This window comes from Diplotaxodon limnothrissa, linkage group LG3 (genome assembly GCF_057381915.1).
Source record: "Diplotaxodon limnothrissa isolate DT_005_m linkage group LG3, D_limnothrissa_male_GT1.1, whole genome shotgun sequence".
NCBI classification, from domain to species: domain Eukaryota; kingdom Metazoa; phylum Chordata; class Actinopteri; order Cichliformes; family Cichlidae; genus Diplotaxodon; species Diplotaxodon limnothrissa.
In genome coordinates this window covers 46,274,675-46,297,857 of record NC_140598.1, presented here as the reverse complement: position 1 = coordinate 46,297,857, position 23,183 = coordinate 46,274,675, and the positions used below count along the sequence as shown (strand labels likewise).

Sequence of the window (23,183 nt, the reverse complement as noted above, 5' to 3'; positions counted from 1 at the left end):
CACTCATCTTTTATCAAGATGGATGTCAGTGTAAGCTCTTTCTATCAAATTTAACCTGAGATTGAATTTTTTTGTAATTTTGATACAAAACTTAATACAAGTATGAAAAAAGTCTTTTGTTTTGTTTTTTATTGTTGTTTTTTGGAATCATGAAACTATTTAGCCTGCAACATTGCATTTTGCAATGTAAAACTTGAGTCTATCTATTGTAAGGTCAGACTTAGCAACCACAACGCAGAGACGTCCAAAATGTTGAGTAAAGAAGAAACACTGAGTGCGGGGCTGTGCAGAGATTTTTGAAGGGGCATGTGCTACAAGTTTAAAAGGAACAAACAGAACTGGGGTGACCCACATGTCCCAATGTGTGAAATGACTCTCAAGTCATAGTAACCTTAGGTTTGTCTGTCTGTGACCCATTGTTCTGCTTGGGAAGTAGACAGAGAGAGGGAAAAGGAAGGCATAGAGGTCAGAACATCTCTTCCCCTACAACGTCCCTAAATGGGTCAATGCAATCATTGAGGAAATGGAAATACTTTTAGGTTCTATTTCTCTTAATCGATGTTTATGGATGTTTGTCTATGTTTGCTAAATTCTTACTCAAATAAACTTTTTTAAAATGTTCATATCAATACACTAGGATGGACAGCAGCTCCAGATAGACTAGAGAAGGCAGCCAAAGGTTTGGAGAGATGAGAGGGGGCTGCACCTGTGACATCTAGTTTTGTGAATCAGTTTTCCTGAACACTTTTTAATCTTGCTAAACATTACTAGCTTGCTCAATCTAATAAAGCAGTGTTTTCGACACAAGTCACTGTTAGAATAATGTTCGAATGCCCGGTATGCCCGAAGACCAGTCCAGCCCTGACTCAAGCTGCATCATAGTGTAACGCGTGGGTTCACTAGATGGTTTGGAATCTCTCTGAATAATTAAGAACAGCAAGATGAAGACGGATAACTTTTTAGCAGCCTCTTTACTCTCGGCACACAGCAACAACCACCCACACTTCCTGTGTGCCGCCCTCATGAATATTTCACTGGCCTCTCAGAAGCCAGGAAATCTTATACTCAGATCAAAACAGGGAAAACAACCAGGTAGATATAACACATACTTATTACTGGTTTGAACATGCATGTCTAAACATTCAAACGTGTAAACATGTAAATATCAAAACACTAACCACCAAATAGCTACATAACTAGCTTTATGACCTTTGTAAACACCTCTTTGTATATCAAATTATATTTAAATTTACTTCTACACTTTACAATAGCAAAAGCTTCACAAGATTAATGTGTCACTGCAATTGTTAACTTAGTTAGTTTCTGCTTTCAATTAGATGAAATTGACTTTTTCATAGAAGGAAATGGAAAGTTGCACGGGTACAATGTGATGATAATAATAATAAATATCAGTAATTACAGTAATTACAGAAGTCCAGACTTGGATAAAAAAAAAACAACTGGTTTTAAAATGTTTTCGTACAGGGACCTTTATAAAGTCTTTAATGTGCAGACTAGTTTACCACAAAGGCGTTGTTATTACTGTTCTAAATGTATCATTAGCTACATGCACGGATGCTTAGTCATGCACCCCCATGTGACGCATAGACGAGAGAAACCTGTGGTAGACATACAATGATCAGTGAGTGCTGAGCTGCTTATATTTGGTTCAGTTACAGCGGGATGATGGGTGATCAGACCCAGCACCCTGTTTTCTTTGAGTGTGAGAGTCTTAAAGAAGGACATCTGACGAGATTACAAAAATACTTCGGTATTCACCGCAAATCAGGCGGAGGAGGGTGCGGTCCGGTGACGAGAGTGGACGAAAACGTCTACAGTGTGGTTTTCCGAAATAAAAAAGGTAATTTTATCATGCCTTTGAACGAACTTTGTTATGCATGAAATATCCTACAGTTGTCGAAGACTTACAAATGACCATTAGTTAATTTACTATTCTCTTTCGGTTAAAATAGCCGTAACAGAAAGGTCTCAGCTGTTTAAAAGATCTTATATTTCCACTGTGATGTACTGTTGGAAGTGGGTGTAGTGAAAAAGGAAACGTAATCGAAAGTTTGTCTGGAAAGCGAAACTTAATGTTATACAAAGCATTTGGTGGTCAGCAGCTACGAGTTCAGGAAAAACCTCTCATTTTTGAAGTCTTTCCCCTGTAAATGGGCTGTTTAGACAGAGGCAGAGAGCTACCCAGATATCTCTGCATATGCAGTTTTTATTGTATTTGCTGTTTGTACGAGTTAGTAGAGGAAGTAAAATAAGCTGTACAAGCCCTTAAGCAGAGGTAGACTTTGAAATCATCTGCATGCTTTCTCACTGGTGTAGTCAGGGAAACATTGTGCGTGTGACACATTTGATATTAAATTAGACGTTTTATATTTTTGTCACTCAGTGAGAAGAGAAGAAAAAACACGATGAAGAATGGCAAAGGAAGAAAAATAAAAAAATACTTAGGTTATATAAGGAATTCAGTCTGTAATTTGCAATATCTGTCTACAGATCAGCAGCGAGTACTTCAGAGATCAGAGCATGTTTTGGAGCTTGAAGATCGTTGCTCGGTGATCTTTGTCCGAGAAAGTTTGGAAAATGACACCTCTCACCTCACCAGCCCCACTTCTGCTCTAGCAGAGGTAAAGTTCATACATTAATTTAATCATGTTTTTTTTAATAGTTTTATGTATCCACATTAAATGAATGTTGTAAATTCGATTATATTATTAATGTAAGGACAATTTGCTATATGTTAATAGCCATTTGTATTTGCATGTCTTTCTCAGGCACAGACTCCTGAGAACATTCCCGCCTCGTCTCTTCCACCAAGTGATGAAGAGTATGAACTACACGTTGATAATTATCTCCTTCGTTACCTGAAAGAATGTCCACATGCTCAGCAAGAACTTGAGAACATGCTTGCCTGTTTAGCCTGCTCTGCTGATCTTTACTGTGAGGAGGGGAGAGTTTTAGTCAGGAGGCGAGCTCAACCTGGTGCTGCAGATGAAGTTAGTGATTGGAAAGCTGAGGTAGACGCTCTCTTTGGTGGCTACTTTTGCCATTATGAGGTAAACCCTGACAAAGTTGAAGCTTTGGTTCAGTCCAGCAACTCTTGTCAGACTGCAGGTGAGGTGAAGGTGTACACAGATGAGTCTGGGATGGCTGTTGTTGTTGGAGAACTGTCTCTGGTTCATGCCAGGTTGTTAGACATTGAGCAACCTTCAAGTTTACGTGACAATATGGCATCTCTGAGTTTAAGAGAGGAAAGCACAACCATTGCTAGCTACAGCCTTTGTGATGGGCTCCAGGTGTTTGTGTGTCAGGGTGACATCACCAAGCAACACGCTGATGCTCTGGTAAATGCAGCCAATCAGGACTTGGAGCACTCTGCAGGTGTTGCTGCTGCACTGAGTCGAGCTGGTGGTCCTGAAATACAGAGAGAGAGTGATGAATTAGTGAAGTGTTTGGGGAAAATTCCCATAGGAGAAACAGTAGTGACCACAGGGGGTAACTTAAAGTGCAAGAAACTGCTTCATGCAGTTGGGCCCTCAGGTGGAAAACTAAGTAAGAGAGATAAGATGTTACTGGAGAAAACTGTGCATTGTGCTTTAAAGTTTTCAGAAATAATGGAGTTTCAGTCCATAGCCATTCCTTGTATCAGCTCAGGTGTGTCTGGGGTTCCTCTCACTGTGTGCACTGAGGCAACTGTTGCTGCTGTGAAGGACTTTGGCAGTGTGGGAGGTCGAAGTCTGAGCAAAATCATCCTGATTGATAACAGAGAGGAGGCGGTGAGGGCCATACAGGAAGCATGTGACAGGCTTCTCCAAGGGATAGATACACCTGATGAAGATACAGCAAGAGGAGCCACTGCCAGAGCTCCTGGAGGCAGAGTCCACATGGAGGTTATTCAGGGACTAATCGAGAGCCAACAGGTGAAAAATGTTGCTGTAATGACGACACTTCACAATAAGACACATTTTCTAAATCTCCTGCTCTTGTCCTAGGTGGATGCTTTGGTGTCTCCTATGGTTGGCCATGATCCTCTTTCTACCCGTGTTGGAAATGCTTTGTTTGAAGTAGCTGGACCACAGCTGACCACAAGGTTTAGAAAGGAAGCAGAAGATGAAACAATGCCTGGTGACTCAGTACTGCTGGAGGGCTTACCTGGACTTCAGTCTAATGCAGTCTTCTTCCTCAATCTTGTTCCCTGGGATGGTGACCCAGAGGGAGTTGCAGTCCAGGTGAGATAGTAAAGGAGGGATTTTATTATTCTGTTTGTGAGGACAACTTTAACTTAGCTATTTGTAATAATGCAGTATTTTTACCCATTATAGGTTCTTCGAATGGGCATCAACACAATCCTATCTTCTTGTGAGAAGAAAGGATTCAGATCTGTTGCTCTTCCCGTCCTCGGTGCTGGGATGGCCCTGCAATTTCCTGTCAGTGTAGTGGAGAGAGTGTTAATGGAGGAAGTTTATGTATTTGAAGAGGAGCGGGTGGGAATCACACCATTCCTGATCCACATCGTCATTCAATCTAATGATGAGGAGAGACACGAGGTAATGTCAAAGAATTTTACCCTAAATATTGGCTCCTGAGTGTTGCGTGTTGAGAAACACTTTGGCAAAGAAAAGATACGTCCATATCAGTATTTTTTTAAAACTTTTCATTGAATGTTCGATTATTTTCTTCGCAGGCATCTGATGTTGTCCAAACTGACAAATTCACTCAAAAAGTCCGAGATCCAGGTGAGTATAGAATACTGAGAAAGAATGAAAAATAATAATACCCAAAGTGCTGGAGTAATGCATCTAAATTTACTAAATTAACAGCCTGAGGGCAATAGCTCAAACTCAAATTATTCAGACAGTCCAATATTTCATTATCCTTCCTAATGATTGCTTTTAGTTAAACCCCTTTGGCTCTAACTCTGTTTTTCATTTAGGAGTGGGGTTTTTTATTGCTATAACTATGAACCATGTACTGCTTACTGTTCAGAGTCAACTTTCTCCTCTAGATTCAACAACGATGAGGTTGGTCCTGCTGGGAAAAACTGGAGCTGGGAAAAGTCACCTGGGTAACACCATTCTTGGAGAGGAGCTCTTTGCCACCTACCCCTCTCCAAACTCTGGAACAATGAAATGCCAAACAGAAACCAAAACAGTCAGTGGAAGAAGCATCACTCTGATCGACACCCCTGGTTTCTTTGACACAGGAAGGTCTGAGGAAGATCTGAAGCCTGAGATAATGAGCTGTATGACAGAGTGTGCTCCTGGGCCTCATGCTTTTCTCATTGTGCTTCGAGTGGATAAATTCACAGAGCACGAGCAGGCTGTCGTCACTAAGATAGTTCAGTATTTCTCAGAAGAAGCTCTAAAATATGCTGTAGTTGTTTTCACTCACGGTGACCAGCTCGACAAAAAGATGAAAATTGAAGATTTTGTCAGTCAGAACAAAAATCTGAGTGATCTGGTGTCAAAGTGTGGTGGTCGGTGTCACGTCTTTGATAACAAACACTGGAACAACAACCAGCCAAACAACTACAGGAGCAACCAGTTCCAGGTGGAGGAGTTGCTGAAAACAATAGAAAAAATGGTGGTGGAAAAAAACGGAGGTTACTACACCAATAAAATGCTGCAACATGTGGAGACGGCAATACAGAAACGGGTCGAGCACATTTCGTACTCAATGCCAGATAAAACTGCAGAAGAGATCAGAAACCAGGCTAAAACTGATGTGTGCAACAGCTTTCTGACCAAACTGACAGGGATTGCAACAGGAGCTTTGCTTGGTGCTTTTTTTGGTGTAGCAGCAATGGTTGGATTAGCTGTCACAGCTATGAAAAACTTAATGTTAATGAACGCTGTAAAAAAGGCTCCAGCATTAATGGGAGTGTCGGCAGCAGCAGCAGGACAAACAGCATTAGTAGTCGCTGGAGCCACAGGTCTGGGGGCAGCAACAGCAGGAGGAGTATATGGTGGCTTGCTTGGATATGAAGCAGCTAATGATGCTAAGTCACCATCAGAAGCTGCACAGAGAACATATGAGGCTATAGTGGAGAAAGGAAAGTCCTTTATCCGGTTTAAGTGAGATTTTTTTAATAATTATTATCCAGGTAGTGAAAAGGAAAAAAGCATCTTATTTTTTCTTGATGTTCTTACACTACACATATTAGTACTACATACATCGAAGAAAACATTTTAATTATCTGGAGTCAGGTTTGTTGGCAAATAGCTGAAAAGATGAGAAACCAGGCTAAAACTTATGTGATGTGAATGATCTAAATGACAGGGACTGAAACTAGGCCTTTGCTAGGGTTTTTTTCGGTGCAGTAATGCTGGCTGAATTTGCTATCAAAGCTGTGAAGAACCCAGAACCGGTGAATGTTGCAACAAAGCGTTTCACATCAGCACATGTGCCAGCTGCAGAAAATCAAACAACACTAGTAGTTGCTGGAGCAGTAGGCTTGGTGGGAGCAGCAGCAGCAGCAGGAGGAGGTGTAATGGGAGGTGTTTGGAAATGAAGCCGCTAAGGATGCAGAGTCACTTTCAGAAGCTGTACAGGGAACATACAAGGCTGTAGAAGGAAAAAGAAAATCTCTCACTCAGTTAAAGTAAAATTTGTTTTTACAATAATCAGATATTCCTGTAAACATTTGATTATTTCATTTTCTTTTGATGTTGTTACATTACAATTAATGTTTACATTTTAAAAGGTGGTACACATTACATAACACTTTATTCAATAACAAATGTTTGCCTGATAGCGGTGGTGGGAACATATCGTTTGGTGTGTTTATGAGAAATTTTTGTTTAATATGTTTGCGAGCCATAAAAAAATTAAAACGACGAGTTTAAAGAGGCTCACAGGGTCTATAAGTATAGTTGTGTTTGTGAGGTTGTTCCTCAGTCCACTGTGATCATAATTTTTCATTCAATTGTGACTAAAGGAGAAGACTGTTTGGGACCATAAAACACATCAGGCTACTGAAGACTGAAGAAATTAGGTTGTGTTTGATTTTTCTGAAATTGTCAAATCTCTATTTTTACTTAATTGTAAATGATCTGATAATGATAGAACTACTTGATATATGTATGATATATTGGTGATGTGATTGAAGGATGAAAGATGGCTTATTAAACAATAAAAACACTAATTTTCCAAAAGTTTTCAAAGTTTTTCCATTTATCTATTTTCTTTTGTTTTCAGACAGGTTTTCCCAGGTCATAGTGTGTGTGAATTTGCATGAGCATACACTCTTTTTCCATTTTACATATCTATTTTTACACATATTCACATTTTTTTTAAAAGCTCTTTAGAGAGCTGTCGACAATCTTTAGGGCCACTTGGTGCCAGTACATGATTTTGAAGGTTTATAAAAATGTTGCCATGAAGTGCAATTTTTGCCTCTATTTGTTCCTGTTTACGGTCAAGTTCAATTTCTGTCACACTGTTGCATGACAGTGTAATGCAAACTGTGCAAGATTGAGGAACTAGATACCACTCAGGCTATTAGTTCTTTCCCGTAAATATAGGTGAGGCCAAGCACACACCTATTTATTATTCATGCTTTCCATATTCTTAGTATTGACAGCATGCAGCTGTCCTTTCTGTCCTTTTGGTAATCTACTGTAACCTTTGTACTGGTAATGAGGTTTTAATGTACTAAAACTAGAAGAAACTGAAGAAACTTAAAAGCTTTGTTTATGATGGCTTAAAAAGTGGAAGCTTTATATCTTCCAAGTGCGGTGGAAAATTCTTTCTGGAGTTCCCCTGATAAGTGTGTGAATGCAGCATGAACACTGACTCTTCAACAGCTTGGTTATAAGCGACACCTGTTCACTTAGTCTCTCTATACTTGCCTTCAGCTGAAGGAAGGTGATTCTTGGTGTTATGCCAGAGTGAAGAAATTATATCATCTTTGTCATATTTACCACATTGAATAACAGCTTTGAAGTGTTAATATATGCAGGTAGTTTAGTGATAGTGCAACAGTTCAATCTGTGAGTGCCACTGTTAAAGTTGATTTGGTGAGCTTGTTTCTATTCTTGTATTTACATCTAATTTTCAGCTGTGCCTCAGGCTTCAGTGTTTCAGTTCACTTTGTGTTTTTTTAACTGCTGATTGATGTATTTATTTTAGCTGTTACATGCACCACTGTGGTCGCCAGGCTGTTGATCCTCGAGTGTTAAATTTGTGGAACGTGTGCTTAAAGTGGCTGTTCTGAGGCTGTTCATCAGTTGCTATGAGCCACATATTCTTAGCACAGTTCAACAGTTTGCCTGATAAAATAAGTTAATAAATATAGCTCTTTTTTTTTTTCTTTGGGCATCAAACTTATGGTAGAACATTTAAAGACCATATTGTGATTAATATTTCATAATATATGGATTTGATGGAGATTGCAAAAATTAATTGGGTGAAATAAATCTTATCAGATATCCATACTATAGTACACACTGGAACACACACAACTTACTTTCCTAATTCTGAATGGCTACAGATGAATCCAGTCACTTTACCATATCCAAAAATAGGGGACAGCCAGCAGACTGTAGCCAACAGATCTGCTGTGTTGGTGTGGCTGCCAAAGACTAGCAGGGTGAATGCTTGCCAGTATGAGAACATGAACTCCTGTCCTTTCTCAGATTAGTCTGATCCTTGTTTTTGATATAGAGTCATTTGTCACTTTACATGTGTGCTTTCATAAATGTTGTTGGTTCAGGGAGCTGCTGATAAGCTTCATGGCTGGTTTGTGTTGGTGTTTACTTAGTATAACTGTGGTTTTACTCATGCATTCATGCTGCATCTCAATACAAGCGTCCAAAGTTTGTAGATGAATAAAAAGTTTACTTAAGTCTCGCCTTGATTTTTTTCCTGCTTCCAGTCAAGTTGATTAACTCTGCCAAGGAGGTTATATTATTGGCAGCATTTGCCTGTGTGTGTGTGTGTGTGTGTGTGTGTGTGTGTGTGTGTGTGTGTGTGTGTGTGTGTGTGTGTGTGTGTGTGTGTGTGTGTGTGTTTCATTCCTTCTGTCTGTAAATGCCATACCTTGAAAAGGTTTAAATAAATTCTGATAAATCCGTGTAGGAGTGTAGTATGGGGGGTCATGGTAACCATTAAAATTAGACTTCCGGCCCACTCTCCAAAGCCATCTTAAGGATTTATTGTTGGAAACTTAACCAAAATTGTTACAAATTAAAAACTATGTAACTAAATGTGGTGTGTATTGTTAACATATCAAAAGCACTATACAAAGATCTAAAATATGTCACATGTGATGTTAGACCTCTTCTTCAGAGTCAATAGACTGATCTGGTCAAAGTGAGTTTATTACTGCCACTGTTTAACAACACATGGCCATACAGGTAATGGGGGTTGTAAATATCACATTACTTTGGATCTCGGACCTCTTCTTCAAAGTCAAATAAGGTCCACCTTCCACAAAACATTAGGGAAATGATAACGATATATGAGGATTTTAAATATCAAATTATAATTTGGAGGTCACATTTGACCTCTGACATCAGTTTTACATTTCTCACATGCCTTTCTTTCAAGTTGACCCCAAAATGTGTTGCAGCTGTAAAAATAAAGAGAATGAGGCAGTTAAAAACATGCTATAACATTATATAACAAGCTCGAGTTATTCATGTCCACTTATTTACAAATAACTCATTTTATTTCAAGAAGGAGAGATTATTAGAAAGAAATGAACATGATTTATTGATGTACAGAATTTAGATAGCGGTATTTGGCGGTTAGAATTCAATGGCCCGTCTCGAAGGAAAGGAATCCCAGCGGTGATAGAGATTACAGCAGGGCACCCTGGAGTCTAGACGCTGGTGGTGGAGATAAAGATGGAGATGTAAATGGAGCCTGAGTGATAAAAGGTGGTGATGGGAGGAGGTGGGATGCATGAAGGCGTTTGCAAAGGAGAATGACAGAGCTATGCTGCGTGAATGCTGACTGACCTGAAGAAGGCCAGGAAAAAGATGATTGGACTAGACCAGTGTTATTGCAAACAGCTTGACAGTGTGGGGAAGAGGAAGTGATGTGAAGCTTAGATTTAGCAGGCTACACCTGAGAGCAGACAGATGTTAGAGGTTTCATCTTCCTTACTGAACTTACCCATAAGCTTCGTTACTAAACATTTAAGGAAAACATTTTATTGATATAAAGGAATGCCCCACGTGAACTATATTCACAAATAAAAATTCATAGAAATAACAGAATTATACTCAAATGAAATAACAAAAGCATGCACTTTTGCTCTTGTTTTTACTGCATTACAAAGTTTTTAAAGTATCTTTTAAAATCACAAAGAAACGAAAATGAATGTGTGCAAAACCACAATACCATTTCTTTAAAAGTAAATACTGCGCAGAGATTGAGCTGGTTGGTGAAGGTTTGCGCAGCTGTACAAGGCAGAGAAACAACACAGTGTAGGGCATCTGACCTTCAAACAGTTGTTTCTCTTAAGGAAAAAAAAGTGAATAGGCTTGAAGAAGGGAAATCAAAGTGAAGTTTAAGAAGGCTTAAAGGGTTTATTATAACTTCCACTGCTTGCCAAAGGCTACGCATTCAGTCCAGTGATGTGCCCTGGAGCTGTTTACTTGCTGCTGTTCTAAATTTATCACGAATTTGATGCAGTTGTTAGGTCACGTGGCCCCCGTGACGTACCAGCACTCATTTTGCGCCCGTATCATAACGGCACAACTCATCTCTCAGGATCAGCTGTAGATCTGATGCCTGCTACACGCTCTACATAACTTTAGTTACAGCGGGATGATGGGTGATATGTACCATTACCCGGTTTTCTTTGAGTGCTACGGTCTCCGCGAAGAGCATATAAAAGGAATAGAAACATATTTCCGTCGCGCCATCTCGGGCGGAGGAGACTGCGGCCCACTGATAAGACTGGGTGAGGACGTCTATGGTATTGCTTTCAGATATGAAAGGGGTAGGTAAATCATTAATTTTAATATGGGTACATATATTTAAATATATTTCGTATGCTTTTTCACGAGACGTCATATAGTTGTCGAAGTATGCAAACGGCCAGTCGTAATTATTTGTTTATTATTTTCTTTTTTGCTAAGATTTGCTAAAAACAGTCAGAACAACGAGGTTTAAAATTTTGAGGGAAAACATAATGATGAGCTGCATGAAAGAAAACCTGAACAGGAAGAGTCTATAAGGGTCTATCGAAAGTGAAAGTTAACCATTCAGTTAAGGCTGTGCGACAGAACTGAAACGACCAGTTATTATGTAACTGGTGGTATCTTCTTCTCTATGGATGAGCTGTTAAGGAGAAGACTGGAATATTGCAGTACACTCAAATACAAATGCAGTTTTTGTTGCATCAGTGGAACAAATGTGGGTTGACCGAGGTAGTAAAATCAGCAAGTAGGGGAGACCGGGGATAGTTGTAACATTTTTGACATTTCTGTCTGTAAATTGGAGCTCTTTTAAGGTGGTGGATTCAAAATGTAATGCAAAGTATTTACATGTCTCTGCTATTAAACAGTGCAGCTATTTTCTCTGCAGCACAATTACCCATTGCATGGTGTGGCCTCAAACACGAAGAGTGAAATGTTACAATTAACCCCGTAGTCTGGGTGAGTTGTAACATATCCTGGGGTGAAATGTAACACAATGAAATAAGGGTACTAACAAAACATTAACATGTAATCTTTTTTATTCAACACATGAATGCACTTAGAGCCATTTGTGTAGCTATGTGTGTGTGTGTGTGTGTGTGTGTGTGTGTGTGTGTGTGTGTGTGTGTGTGTGTGTGTGTGTGTGTGTGACAGAATGCAGAAATCTAGCTTTTGAACATATTCCAACCCCCCAAAAAAGACAAATTATGGAATTTTCTGCAACTGAATATTTCATTAATTTTGGTTGGTCTTCCTTGAGTTTGGCCTCATTGGCTCAGTGGGCATTATAACCTACAACTCTTGCACCAATTTTGAACATAACAATGAAGCTGAAAAAATGTAGTTGTTCACCAGCATCGCAATTCCATTACTTTTTATCATGGCTTACCTTGGTGTGGTTTGCAAAGTGCTTCAGAAAGATGAGGAAATCTGTTTCTTGCACCCATCCTGATTTATTTCCACTACCAGTACTTCCTACTGGTCCATCTCTGACACAGTGGTCTGCATAATGTATGTGTGGGAACACAAACAGTGAAGTAGTTGTGTTGCTAATGGCATTAACCGCATATACAAAAGCGACCAGTGAACCTCTCTCTGCTGATGTCATTGCCCCAACTTGTTTAATATAAGTTAAAGTAAAAGTGTGGTAAGTTGTAACATCTGCATTATTGTTACAACTAACCCAGACTGTTGCTGTTACAACTGACCCAGACTCCTATAGCCATGAACTAGCTAACATTACAGCCAACGGCTAAAACATTAGCTCTATAGACCTACACAGAATATATCCCCATAGACATACAAATAACATAATTTAAGTTTGATGAGTTTAACTGCAAAGCAGATAATGCTATTAGAAATTGAAATAAAGTAGAAAAACTTACTTTTTGGCATACAAATTACTTTTTTTCATGTTAAATTGTCTGTGTTTGACAAAATGTGCTGATTTTTCACATGTGATAGCAGAACTGAATTGGGCATGCACAGGATGAGTCACATCATTTGAAACTTAGCCCTGATTGGAGAAATTGGAAGTGTTACAACTGACCCATGTTACAACTATCCCAGGTCAAGTAAAATCGGCAATAAATCCAAGGGCAAGTTGTTGAAAGGCATTTGTAACATATGACAGGCATGAGATGTAAAGAATAAAAGGAAGGAGGCTTTAAAGAAAATAATTTACTATATATATAATTTAAATGTAAAACAAATCCACTGTATAACTCCAGATGTCTGTCTACAGATCAGCAGCGAGTCCTTAAAAGATCAGAGCATGTTTTGGAGCTTGGAGATCGTCATTTGGTGATCACAGTCCGAGAAAGTCTGGAAACTTACACCATCCCCACTGCTACAGTAGCGGTACATTTTGTATATTAATTTAATCAAGGTTTTTAAATGTGGAATAGCTAATAAATTTATAACTATAGGAACACACACAACACACACACACATCATCAAATCATCAATTTATATATACACACATATATATATAAGGTGGTAAGGTGGTCTTTGTTGCCGATTGATACCTCCTCTCATTTGCATTTATTCCCAATCACAGACTCCTGAGAACATTCCTGCCTCGTCTCTTCCACCAAGTGATGAAGAGTATGAACTACACGTTGATAATTATCTCCTTCGTTACCTGAAAGAATGTCCACATGCTCAGCAAGAACTTGAGAACATGCTTGCCTGTTTAGCCTGCTCTGCTGATCTTTACTGTGAGGAGGGGAGAGTTTTAGTCAGGAGGCGAGCTCAACCTGCTGCTGCAGATGAAGTTAGTGATTGGAAAGCTGAGGTAGACGCTCTCTTTGGTGGCTACTTTTGCCATTATGAGGTAAACCCTGACAAAGTTGAAGCTTTGGTTCAGTCCAGCAGCTCTTGTCAGACTGCAGGTGAGGTGAAGGTGTACACAGATGAGTCTGGGATGGCTGTTGTTGTTGGAGAACTGTCTCTGGTTCATGCCAGGTTGTTAGACATCGAGCAGTCTTCAAGTTTACTTGACAATATGGCATCTCTGAGTTTAAGAGAGGAAAGCACAACCATTGCTAGCTACAGCCTTTGTGATGGGCTCCAGGTGTTTGTGTGTCAGGGTGACATCACCAAGCAACACGCTGATGCTCTGGTTAATGCAGCCAATCAGGACTTGGACCACTCTGCAGGTGTTGCTGCTGCACTGAGTCGAGCTGGTGGTCCTGAAATACAGAGAGAGAGTGATGAATTAGTGAAGTGTTTGGGGAAAATTCCCATAGGAGAAACAGTAGTGACCACAGGGGGTAACTTAAAGTGCAAGAAACTGCTTCATGCAGTTGGGCCTGTAGGTGGAAAAGCAAGTAACAGAGATAAGATGTTACTGGAGAAAACTGTGCATTGTGCTTTAAAGTTTTCAGAAATAATGGAGTTTCAGTCCATAGCCATTCCTTGTATCAGCTCAGGTGTGTCTGGGGTTCCTCTCACTGTGTGCACTGAAGCAACTGTTGCTGCTGTGAAGGACTTTGGCAGTGTGGGAGGTCGAAGTTTGAGCAAAATCATCCTGATTGATAACAGAGAGGAGGCAGTGAGGGCCATGCAGGAAGCATGTGACAGGCTTCTCCAAGGGATAGATACACCTGATGAAGATACGGCAAGAGGAGCCACTGCCAGAGCTCCTGGAGGCAGAGTCCACATGGAGGTTATTCAGGGATCGATCGAGAGCCAACAGGTGAGAAATGTTGCTGTAATTAAAATAAACAACACCTTGCAATAAAACACATTTTCTAAGCCCACCAAATCTCCTGCTCTTGTCCTAGGTGGATGCTGTGGTGTCTCCTATGGTTGGCCATGATCCTCTCTCTACCCGTGTTGGAAATGCTTTGTTTGAAGTAGCTGGACCACAGCTGACCACAAGGTTTAGAAAGGAAGCAGAAGATGAAACAATGCCTGGTGACTCAGTACTGCTGGAGGGCTTACCTGGACTTCAGTCTAATGCAGTCTTCTTCCTCAATCTTGTTCCCTGGGATGGTGACCCGGACGGAGTTGCAGTCCAGGTGAGATAGTAAAGGAGGGATTTTATTATTCTGTCTGTTTGTGAGGACATTTTTTAATGAAGCCATTTGTCATAATGCAGCATTGTTATGTGTTATAGGTTCTTCGAATGGGCATCAACACAATCCTATCTTCTTGTGCGAAGAAAAGATTCAGATCTGTTGCTCTTCCCGTCCTCGGTGCTGGGATGGCCCTGCAGTTTCCTGTCAGTGAGGTGGTGAGGGCTTTAAAGGAGGAAGTTCATGTATTTGAAGAGGAGCAGGTGGGCATCACACCACTCCTGATCCGCATCGTCATTCACCCCGATGACGAGGACTCACACAAGGTAATGACAAAGCACTTTTCCTTAAATATTGGCTCCTAACCATTAGTGTGCTGAGTGTTGAAAAACACTTTGGAAAAGTAAAGTTACGTTCCATATCAATATTTGTTTCATTTTACTTTGTAATGAATCGTTTTTTCTTCACTCTATTACATGAACTACACAAGATAATAATAATTACTTTTTTCATCTGCATTTCCATCTGATGAGTTTTTACAAGGATTGCTGTTGATGTTGATACTTTGTTGTCTTTGCAGGCATTTGATGTTTTCCAAAATGACAATTTCACTCAACATGTTCACCAAAAGGTCCACAATCTAGGTGAGTATAGAATACTGAGAAAGAATGAAAAATAATAATACCCAAAGTGCTGGAGTAATGCATCTAAATTTACCAAATTAACAGCCTGAGGGCAATAGCTCAAACTCTTAATGGAGTGGATTATTCAGACAGTCCAATATTTCATTATCCTTCCTAATGATTTCCTTTTATTAATTACCAGATACTTCTTCCAGTAAACCCCTTTGGCTCTAACACTAGTTTTTCATTTAGAAGTGTGTTTTTTGTAAGTAAAACTATAAACTATCTACTGCTTTCTGTTCAAAACCTCAAACCACAAAGAAACGTCTCTCTTTGCAGCAGCAAAAAAAAAAAGAGAAAAAAAACAAGAGAGAAACAAATGTACTTAACAGAGTCAACTTTCTCCTGTAGAGTCAACAACGATGAGGTTGGTCCTGCTGGGAAAAACTGGATCTGGGAAAAGTCACCTGGGTAACACCATTCTTGGAGAGGAGCACTTTACCTTTTATGACTCTCCAAACTCTGGAACAATGAAATGCCAAACAGAAACCAAAACAGTCAGTGGAAGAAGCATCACTCTGATCGACACCCCTGGTTTCTTTGACACAGGAAGGTCTGAGGAAGATCTGAAGCCTGAGATAATGAGCTGTATGACAGAGTGTGCTCCTGGGCCTCATGCTTTTCTCATTGTGCTTCAAGTGGGTAAATTCACAGAGCACGAGCAGGCTGTCATCACTAAGATAGTTCAGTATTTCTCAGATGAAGCTCTAAAATATGCTGTCGTTGTTTTCACTCACGGTGACCAGCTCGACAAAAAGATGAAAATTGAAGATTTTGTCAGTCAGAACAAAAATCTGAGTGATCTGGTGTCAAAGTGTGGTGGTCGGTGTCACGTCTTTGATAACAAACACTGGAACAACAACCAGCCAAACAACTACAGGAGCAACCAGTTCCAGCTGGAGGAGTTGCTGAAAACAATAGAAAATATGGTGGTGGAAAAAAACGGAGGTTACTACACAAATAAAATGCTGCAACATGTGGAGACGGCAATACAGAAACGGGTCGAGCACATTTCGTACTCAATGCCAGATAAAACTGCAGAAGAGATCAGAAACCAGGCTAAAACTGATGTGTGCAACAGCTTTCTGACCAAACTGACAGGGATTGCAACAGGAGCTTTGCTCGGTGCTTTTTTTGGTGTAGCAGCAATGGTTGGATTAGCTGTCACAGCCATGAATAACGTAATGTTAATGAACGCTGTAAAAAAGGCTCCAGCATTAATGGGAGTGTCGTCAGCAGCAGCAGGAGAAGCAGCTGTAGGAGTTGCTGGAGCAGCTTGTGTGGCAGTAGCAGCAGCAGGAGGAGTATTTGGTGGCTTCATTGGAAATGAAGCAGCTAATGATGCTAAGTCCCCATCAGAAGCTGCACAGAGAGCGTGTGAGGCTATAGTGGAGAAAGGAAAGTGTCTTATCAGGTTTAAGTGAGATTTTTATAATTATCATCCAGGTAGTGGAAGGGAAAAAAGCATCTTATTATTTCTTGATGTTCTTACACTTCACATAATAACTGCATAATAATACTACATACATCGAAGAGAACATGTTAAATTATTTGGAATCAGGTTTGTTGGCAAATTGTTGAATACTTATCTAGCAGTTACCTTTTTTGTGGACTTTTTGCATAATCTTCTGAGGGCCTTAATGCATTGTAGTCATATTTTTTTTCCTGTGGACGAATGTCTCAGACCGAGAAGCATCACAGACAAACAAGTCAACAAGTAAGTCAAAAAATTGTGGTGGGAGTTGGTTTTGTTAACTTGTCATGGAATATTTAGTCATGTTACATATTTCTAAGATATTGTTGACCCTGTTTTGTCCCTGTTGCTTTTAAGCAATAAAAAAAACTAATTTCTGGGGAGTTTTCCATTTTGTCCAGTTCTTCTTTCGTTTTGAGAATACTGCTTTTAGGCAGGATTGTCATACTGCACTTACATGCTCTGATCAATGGGGGGAACTCTAGCAAAGAAATGTATGTGTGTCATGAGATGCCACTACCAGCAATAAGAAGGTCTATTAAGTATGTTTGCATATGTGAAACACCCACAAGGCGGTGAGAGGTCAAGTTCTGGATCTTAAGAGTAAAGAAAGGCAAGAGCAGTGTGTTAGTACTACATGAAATGTTGGATGTTTGTGGTTTGTACTCGTAGTCCATATATTTACTGTGCAAGACTTGGATAGTTACCTTATTTTATTAATGAGCAAATCTGTCCTGGATGTACAGTTTGGGTCATCCCGCATTTACATTGTTTTATTGTATTTTTAGCTTAATCTACCAGCATTTAATCTCATTGCAGATTTAGTTTTTCTCCAAATCTGTTTTGCTAGCTTTTTTCACCCTTACAGACTTGGCAACCGTCAGTCTTTAGAACGACTCCTTTGTGAACTTGAGAAAAAAAAAGAGCGAGTTTGCATTTTTTGCATTTTCTTGTTACACATGTTTTAAAAACATGCAGTTGATTCTTGGTTATTTTAAGGTTACTTTGTGGTTAATAGTAATGTGTAGGAGATGACACAACGATGAATGGACAATACAAACAAGGCAACAAACAGTACTACAGTGTAAAACTACAATGTAAGCCTTGTTATTCTTCCCCAAGAGCATTCCTCAGACTCTGAAAGATGCAAATGCAGCAGTGAATTATAGACTCTGTATGCTCGCTAGTCTCTATGACTGATAAACTGATTTGTTCTATCTTCCCCTTTAAAATGAATCATTAACGCAAATGTGACGACAATTAAAGTGGGTGGACATTGACTGCACTTCAACACTTGACCTGTTTCCACTTCTCCACTTCTGCTGAAAGCAGACAGTTGCTGCTTTCTTTGCCAAGATCTTCAGAGATATGTCAACTCAGGGACAGTCCAGTTCTGTTTCTTAATAATACCACAATTAAAATGTCTTGCAAGCAGCAAAGTCAGCAAGATGAGCCACATGGAGTTGACCTGGACTGCATTCAGTTTTCCTGTTCAGTGTGTTTGGATCTTCTGAAAGAACCCGTCACCATTTATTGTGGACACAGTTATTGTAAAAGCTGCATTGAGCATTGCTGGGATGGAGAGGAGGAGAAGGGTGAATACAGCTGTCCTCAGTGCAGGGAGACATTCAGCCATCGGCCTGTTCTCAGGAGGAACAACATGCTGGCCGAGGTGAGGGGACAGAAATGAACTTAGCACAGACTCTGTAGTTCACAGATAACGTATTAGTCGTATTGTTACATAAGAAATCATCCCCCCCTTTTTCCTGTAATTGTGTAAATAATTAAACAAGTGGAACTGGTTTTGTACCAGTTTGTACCAACATATTTATTTGAACTCCAGAGTTTAACCATTTTTATGTGAACACACTTCCTTATGAAGCCAGCCTCAAAAACATTCTATTTCTATTTACAGCACATCCTAACAGTTTCTGTCTTTCTGTCTAGGTTGTGAATAAGCTAAAGAGCACAAAGTCAACATGTCCTTCTCTGGTCTATGCCAGCCCAACAGATGTTGCCTGTGACTTTTGCTGTGGGATCAGAATCAAAGCCACCATGTCATGTTTGACCTGCTTGGCATCTTACTGTCCCACTCACCTCGAGCCTCACTACAGTGTTGCTGTGTTGAAGAAGCACGAGCTGGTGGCAGCTACAGTGTCAATACAGGAGAAAATGTGCACGAAGCACAGCAAGTTAAAGGAGCTCTACTGTGAGCAAGATGAGCAGCTTGTTTGCTCTTTGTGCACAGTGGATGAGCACAAGGGCCACGGATGTGTTTCCGCTTCAGCACTCAAGGATAAGGCAAAGGTGGGGGCAAGGAGTCGAGCACATAATGCTACCTTTCAAAGTCCAAATGTTTCTGTGCTCCCAAACGACACGTGGCCATCAGACGTACTCATTAATTACATTACTGATTACTAATATTTAAATGACTCACTGGATGCAACCATGCCTTCTTGCAGAATCAGCTGGCTTTAAATCAAAGGAAAATCCAGGACAAAGTCGAAAAGAAAGAGAAGAAGCTGAAAGAACTGAGCCAAGCTGAGGAGAGTCTCAAGGTGTGGAAAAGCAATGTTTTCAGATCTGATATGTGCATTCAACTGCTGGGTGAATGAGATAGCTGCTGAAATGAGCTTTAGTGTGTTAACATAGTCTCAGTATTTAGCTCTGATCAAACTTGCAATAAGATTTTTACCCACTTGAGGGCACAAACAAGCACTGCTCTCAGCATTTGTTTTTGATTTGCTCTTTTTACCTTTACTTTGAGAGACGTGCTGTTGATCTGCAAATTCATTAGCATCATCAACAAACATGAATCCTCTCATCTGATGACTTTTAGTTTAGCATTCTGTCTTTAGGTGTGATTTGTGCACCACAGGTGGTTGTTAACTTAGCGTCTTTTAATGCTTAACATATCCTCTACAATTGTCTCGGTCTGTGGGGTTCAAAGATCAAGTCGGGTTGTTGTTTTAACTGAATAAAGACAAACTTTTAAACTAAAAACAGATCTGCGATGTGCCAACAGAGTTCTGCTCTGATTTCCCTGAACGACTGTGACAAGATCTTCGATGAGCTCATCTCTTCCATGCAAAGAAAACAGAGTGAGGTGAAGCAGCTGATTAAAGCCCAAGAAAAAACTGCCACCGCTCAGGTGGAGGACCACCAGTCTCAGTTGAAGGAGGAGATTACAAAGCTGAAGAGAACATACGCTGAACTGGAAAAAGCTTCGGATGCAGATGACCTCATATATCTGATGCAGGTATAGCTGCTTACAACATAGCAAAGGTTTTCCTGTAAAATACCTGATTTCAAAGGCCTAAAAAAAGAGAGAACTGAACACAATTCAATCCAAATGGCCAAAATGAACATTACACCAGATATTCTAGACCTGCATGAGATCGTTTAGATTTATGATGGGTTGCTTAAAAAAATTAACATTTTTGTCTTCTCCTTATATTTCACAGCATCTCTCCACTTCCTGGGATTCTCCAGATGGCTCACCTGGAGCTCCTCCTCAACGCTCCTTTAAAGACATAACCGAGTGTTTGTCTGAGCTCAAAGATAAACTGGAAATGTCACTGAAAGAAACATGGCCCATGATCTCAGCCACAGGTAACAGTTGGAAATGTAAAAAGGAAAAAGAAAGCATTGTGGATGAGTTGCTTCATAGATACCCAGTGATTTTTTTTTAATAACTCCAGTTTGTTTCTTCACAGTTTCATATGTTGACTTCTCACTACCTCCGGCCCCCAGCAGCAGAGAAGAGCTTTTACGTTGTATGAAATTCACTTGAAACATTATAAAATCATATAGTAGTCCGTTACAGTTGAAAATAGTGGTAATATTGATCGTACTTGCTATATTTTTTGCCAGATGTTTATCCCCTCACACTGGATGGGACCTCAAACTATCGTTATCTCCACCTGATATGCGAGAATCGCAGGATGAGGCCTTCACCCGGCCAGGCTTCAGCGCATCTGGACAGGTTCACTAAATTTCCCCAGGTGCTGTGCAGAGAGGGTTTGTCCGACCGGTGTTACTGGGAGGTAGAGGGACATGCTCGCATTTTGTCTGTAGCAGTGGCTTATAAAAACATCAGCCGGACATCAGATGAGTCACAGTTTGGCAAAAATGACAAGTCCTGGAGTTTAGATTGCACTGCAGATGGCTTTTTATTCTGTCACAATAATGTAGAAACCAAGGTGCCCAGCTCTGGTCTCTGCAAGATTGGAGTCTTCCTGGATTATAAAGCAGGTACTCTGTGTTTTTATCGTGTCTCTGACCCAATGATTCTAATCCATCAAGTCCAGACTGCATTCATCCAACCTCTTTATCCTGGGGTTGGGATAAATTATGAATGGTATGATACTGGAGTATTTGCACAGCTGGTTAAGTTATGGTAAATCTTTTCGAAGTGATAGAGATGTTAAATATTTTAAGATCCCATCTCTAAAGGATTTTGTCATCCATCGCAAAAGCGTAGCACACAGAAGTGGGAAGTATAAAAATACAAATTCTTCGTTACTATACTTAAGTAGAATATTCAGGTATCTGTACTTGAGTAGTAGAGATACCTGTACTTGAGCTTCAACTTTTTTAAACAAATATTTCTAGTGTAATTTCTAGTCTTATACTCAGGGATTAAAGCCGGAACGAGTGCAGGTCCTCGTAAATTGTGGCTGTGGTACCTCAGCATATATTTAGTGCTACTGAAAAGCAGCAAATATAATGAAAGTATTTTTTTAAGTGGTAGGTAATTTCAAATGCAACATTTCTATTAGCTCAACAAACGTCGGCAAAACACACACAAACTGTTTTAGCGCAGTGTGTTAACCCTAAAGGTTCAGCTGCTGTATCTCACAGTGTGACAAAGTGGGTTAACAGTTGGAATACTCATTACTTGTCTCATAAGTATTAACTTTTTACACATTAAGCACATTATTCTCCACATGTTAGTGATGGCCATATGGCACAGATTCAAGTGGCTCTGCATATTTTTGGCTGCCAGATGGCACCAGATAGGACTGTGTTGAAAAGCTTCTAGTGTTGAATCATGTTTTGATAAAAGCTTCAGTTTTTTTTTTGTTTTGTTTTTGAAAAAATAAATAAATAAACAAATAAATGCCTGTCTAGAGTTTCTGGACTTCAAAGGGGTGATGAGGTCATGTCTGATGTACCCAGGCTAAACCAACACGTGCAGCATTAGGAATGTTTTCTTTTGTTTGTTTTCAGGTAACGAAGTGATTTTTCAAGACTATCTTTAACTTTAACAGAGCCATTTAGCTGTATTTATTCAATTCAATTCAATTTCATTTAAATAGCACCAAATCACAACAAAAGTCGCCTCAAGGTGCTTTATATTGTACAGTAGCTCCTACAATAATAGATACAGAGAAAAACCCAACAATCAAATGGCCCCTATATGAGCAAGCACTTTTGTGACAGTGGGAAGGAAAAACTCCCTTATAAACAACTGAATCAGGTGCTGAGCCTGTGATATACTGAATGAAGGTTCAGACGTCACTCATCATGTGGCTCTCGCCAAACGAACCAAGCCTCGACACAGTGCTTCTGAAGGAGTGTGTTATTTTTTTGGACACATGCGCTTCAACTTCAAATGGACCATCACTGCTGTAAACCCAAAATGTCTGCTGATTCTTCTTATTTACACCCTTCTTTGACACTTGAGCCAGACTACTTCCCACACAAGGAGAGAAAAGAGTGTGAGAGAACTTTACTCAGAGATAGAGAAAGATGTAACAAAAGAAAGGACAGGAAAGGAAGCCGAGAGCTTAGATTTAAACGTAAGGAGTGCTCATTCATGCTTGATAAACTGCAGACTTAAAGATTACATGTCATGTTGTCATTTGTAATCATATACTGGATCTGTATGTGACATGTGTTTAACCCTAAAAGATCGTTGGGTTTCCCCACCTGTGAATCGCACTTTAACCCTGGACTATACTAGTTTTGTGATTAGATGAGGTTTAAATCAGACAACAGAATCTTTTTGTTTCTTTTACTGCTTGGTTCCTACATAACGCTTCACTCTGACCACTTTCATTAGAAGTACAATCCAGATTTAAATAACATTTGTATTCTTGTATACTAAAATTGTTTTGTTTTTATATTAATATAGCACAAGTTTCACATACATGTGCTTAAAAACAAATGGTAAAAATACTTTTAAGGAGCTACTTTTTTTTTACTTGGAGTACATTTCAGAGGCTGTTTTTTTCACTTTCACTTTTACTTAAGTTGACGCATGTATCTCTATCTCTAAAGTTTTAACTTTTTAAAGTTAAAGAAAAAATCTGCACATAAGCGGCTTCTGTGGGGA

At 39.7% G+C, this 23,183-nt stretch overlaps 2 protein-coding genes and 1 pseudogene across 4 annotated transcripts; all 3 read left to right on the top strand.

The window, feature by feature from the left end:
- The first annotated feature begins 1,643 nt into the window (after nt 1-1,643).
- Nucleotides 1,644-6,526, top strand: LOC146636133 (uncharacterized; annotated as a pseudogene). The gene is made up of 8 exons (XR_014905460.1): nt 1,644-1,861; nt 2,512-2,642; nt 2,790-3,935; nt 4,008-4,244; nt 4,338-4,562; nt 4,700-4,751; nt 4,949-6,118; nt 6,336-6,526. The product of XR_014905460.1 is annotated as an uncharacterized LOC146636133 (transcript).
- A 4,182-nt stretch (nt 6,527-10,708) lies between these two features.
- Nucleotides 10,709-17,706, top strand: LOC146636132 (uncharacterized). Of its 2 annotated transcripts, none has more exons than XM_085349463.1 (7): nt 10,709-10,927; nt 12,910-13,025; nt 13,225-14,364; nt 14,453-14,689; nt 14,788-15,012; nt 15,267-15,330; nt 15,721-17,706. In XM_085349463.1, the coding sequence occupies exons 1-7, from the start codon at nt 10,792-10,794 to the stop codon at nt 16,791-16,793; spliced, it is 2,991 nt and encodes a 996-aa protein (XP_085205589.1). In that variant the 5' UTR covers nt 10,709-10,791; the 3' UTR covers nt 16,794-17,706. The 2 variants fall into 2 exon arrangements, with proteins under 2 accessions (XP_085205589.1, XP_085205588.1); XM_085349462.1 differs by having other exon boundaries at nt 10,709-10,966; nt 15,721-17,489.
- Nucleotides 17,707-17,817: 111 nt separating this feature from the next.
- On the top strand, nt 17,818-22,892 carry LOC146636131 (E3 ubiquitin/ISG15 ligase TRIM25-like). Its single transcript, XM_085349465.1, has 7 exons — nt 17,818-18,515; nt 18,791-19,150; nt 19,306-19,401; nt 19,869-20,102; nt 20,308-20,455; nt 20,560-20,619; nt 20,717-22,892. Exons 1-7 carry the CDS (start codon nt 18,264-18,266, stop codon nt 21,244-21,246), a joined length of 1,680 nt encoding a protein of 559 aa, XP_085205591.1. The 5' UTR covers nt 17,818-18,263; the 3' UTR covers nt 21,247-22,892.
- The last annotated feature ends 291 nt before the right edge of the window (nt 22,893-23,183 follow it).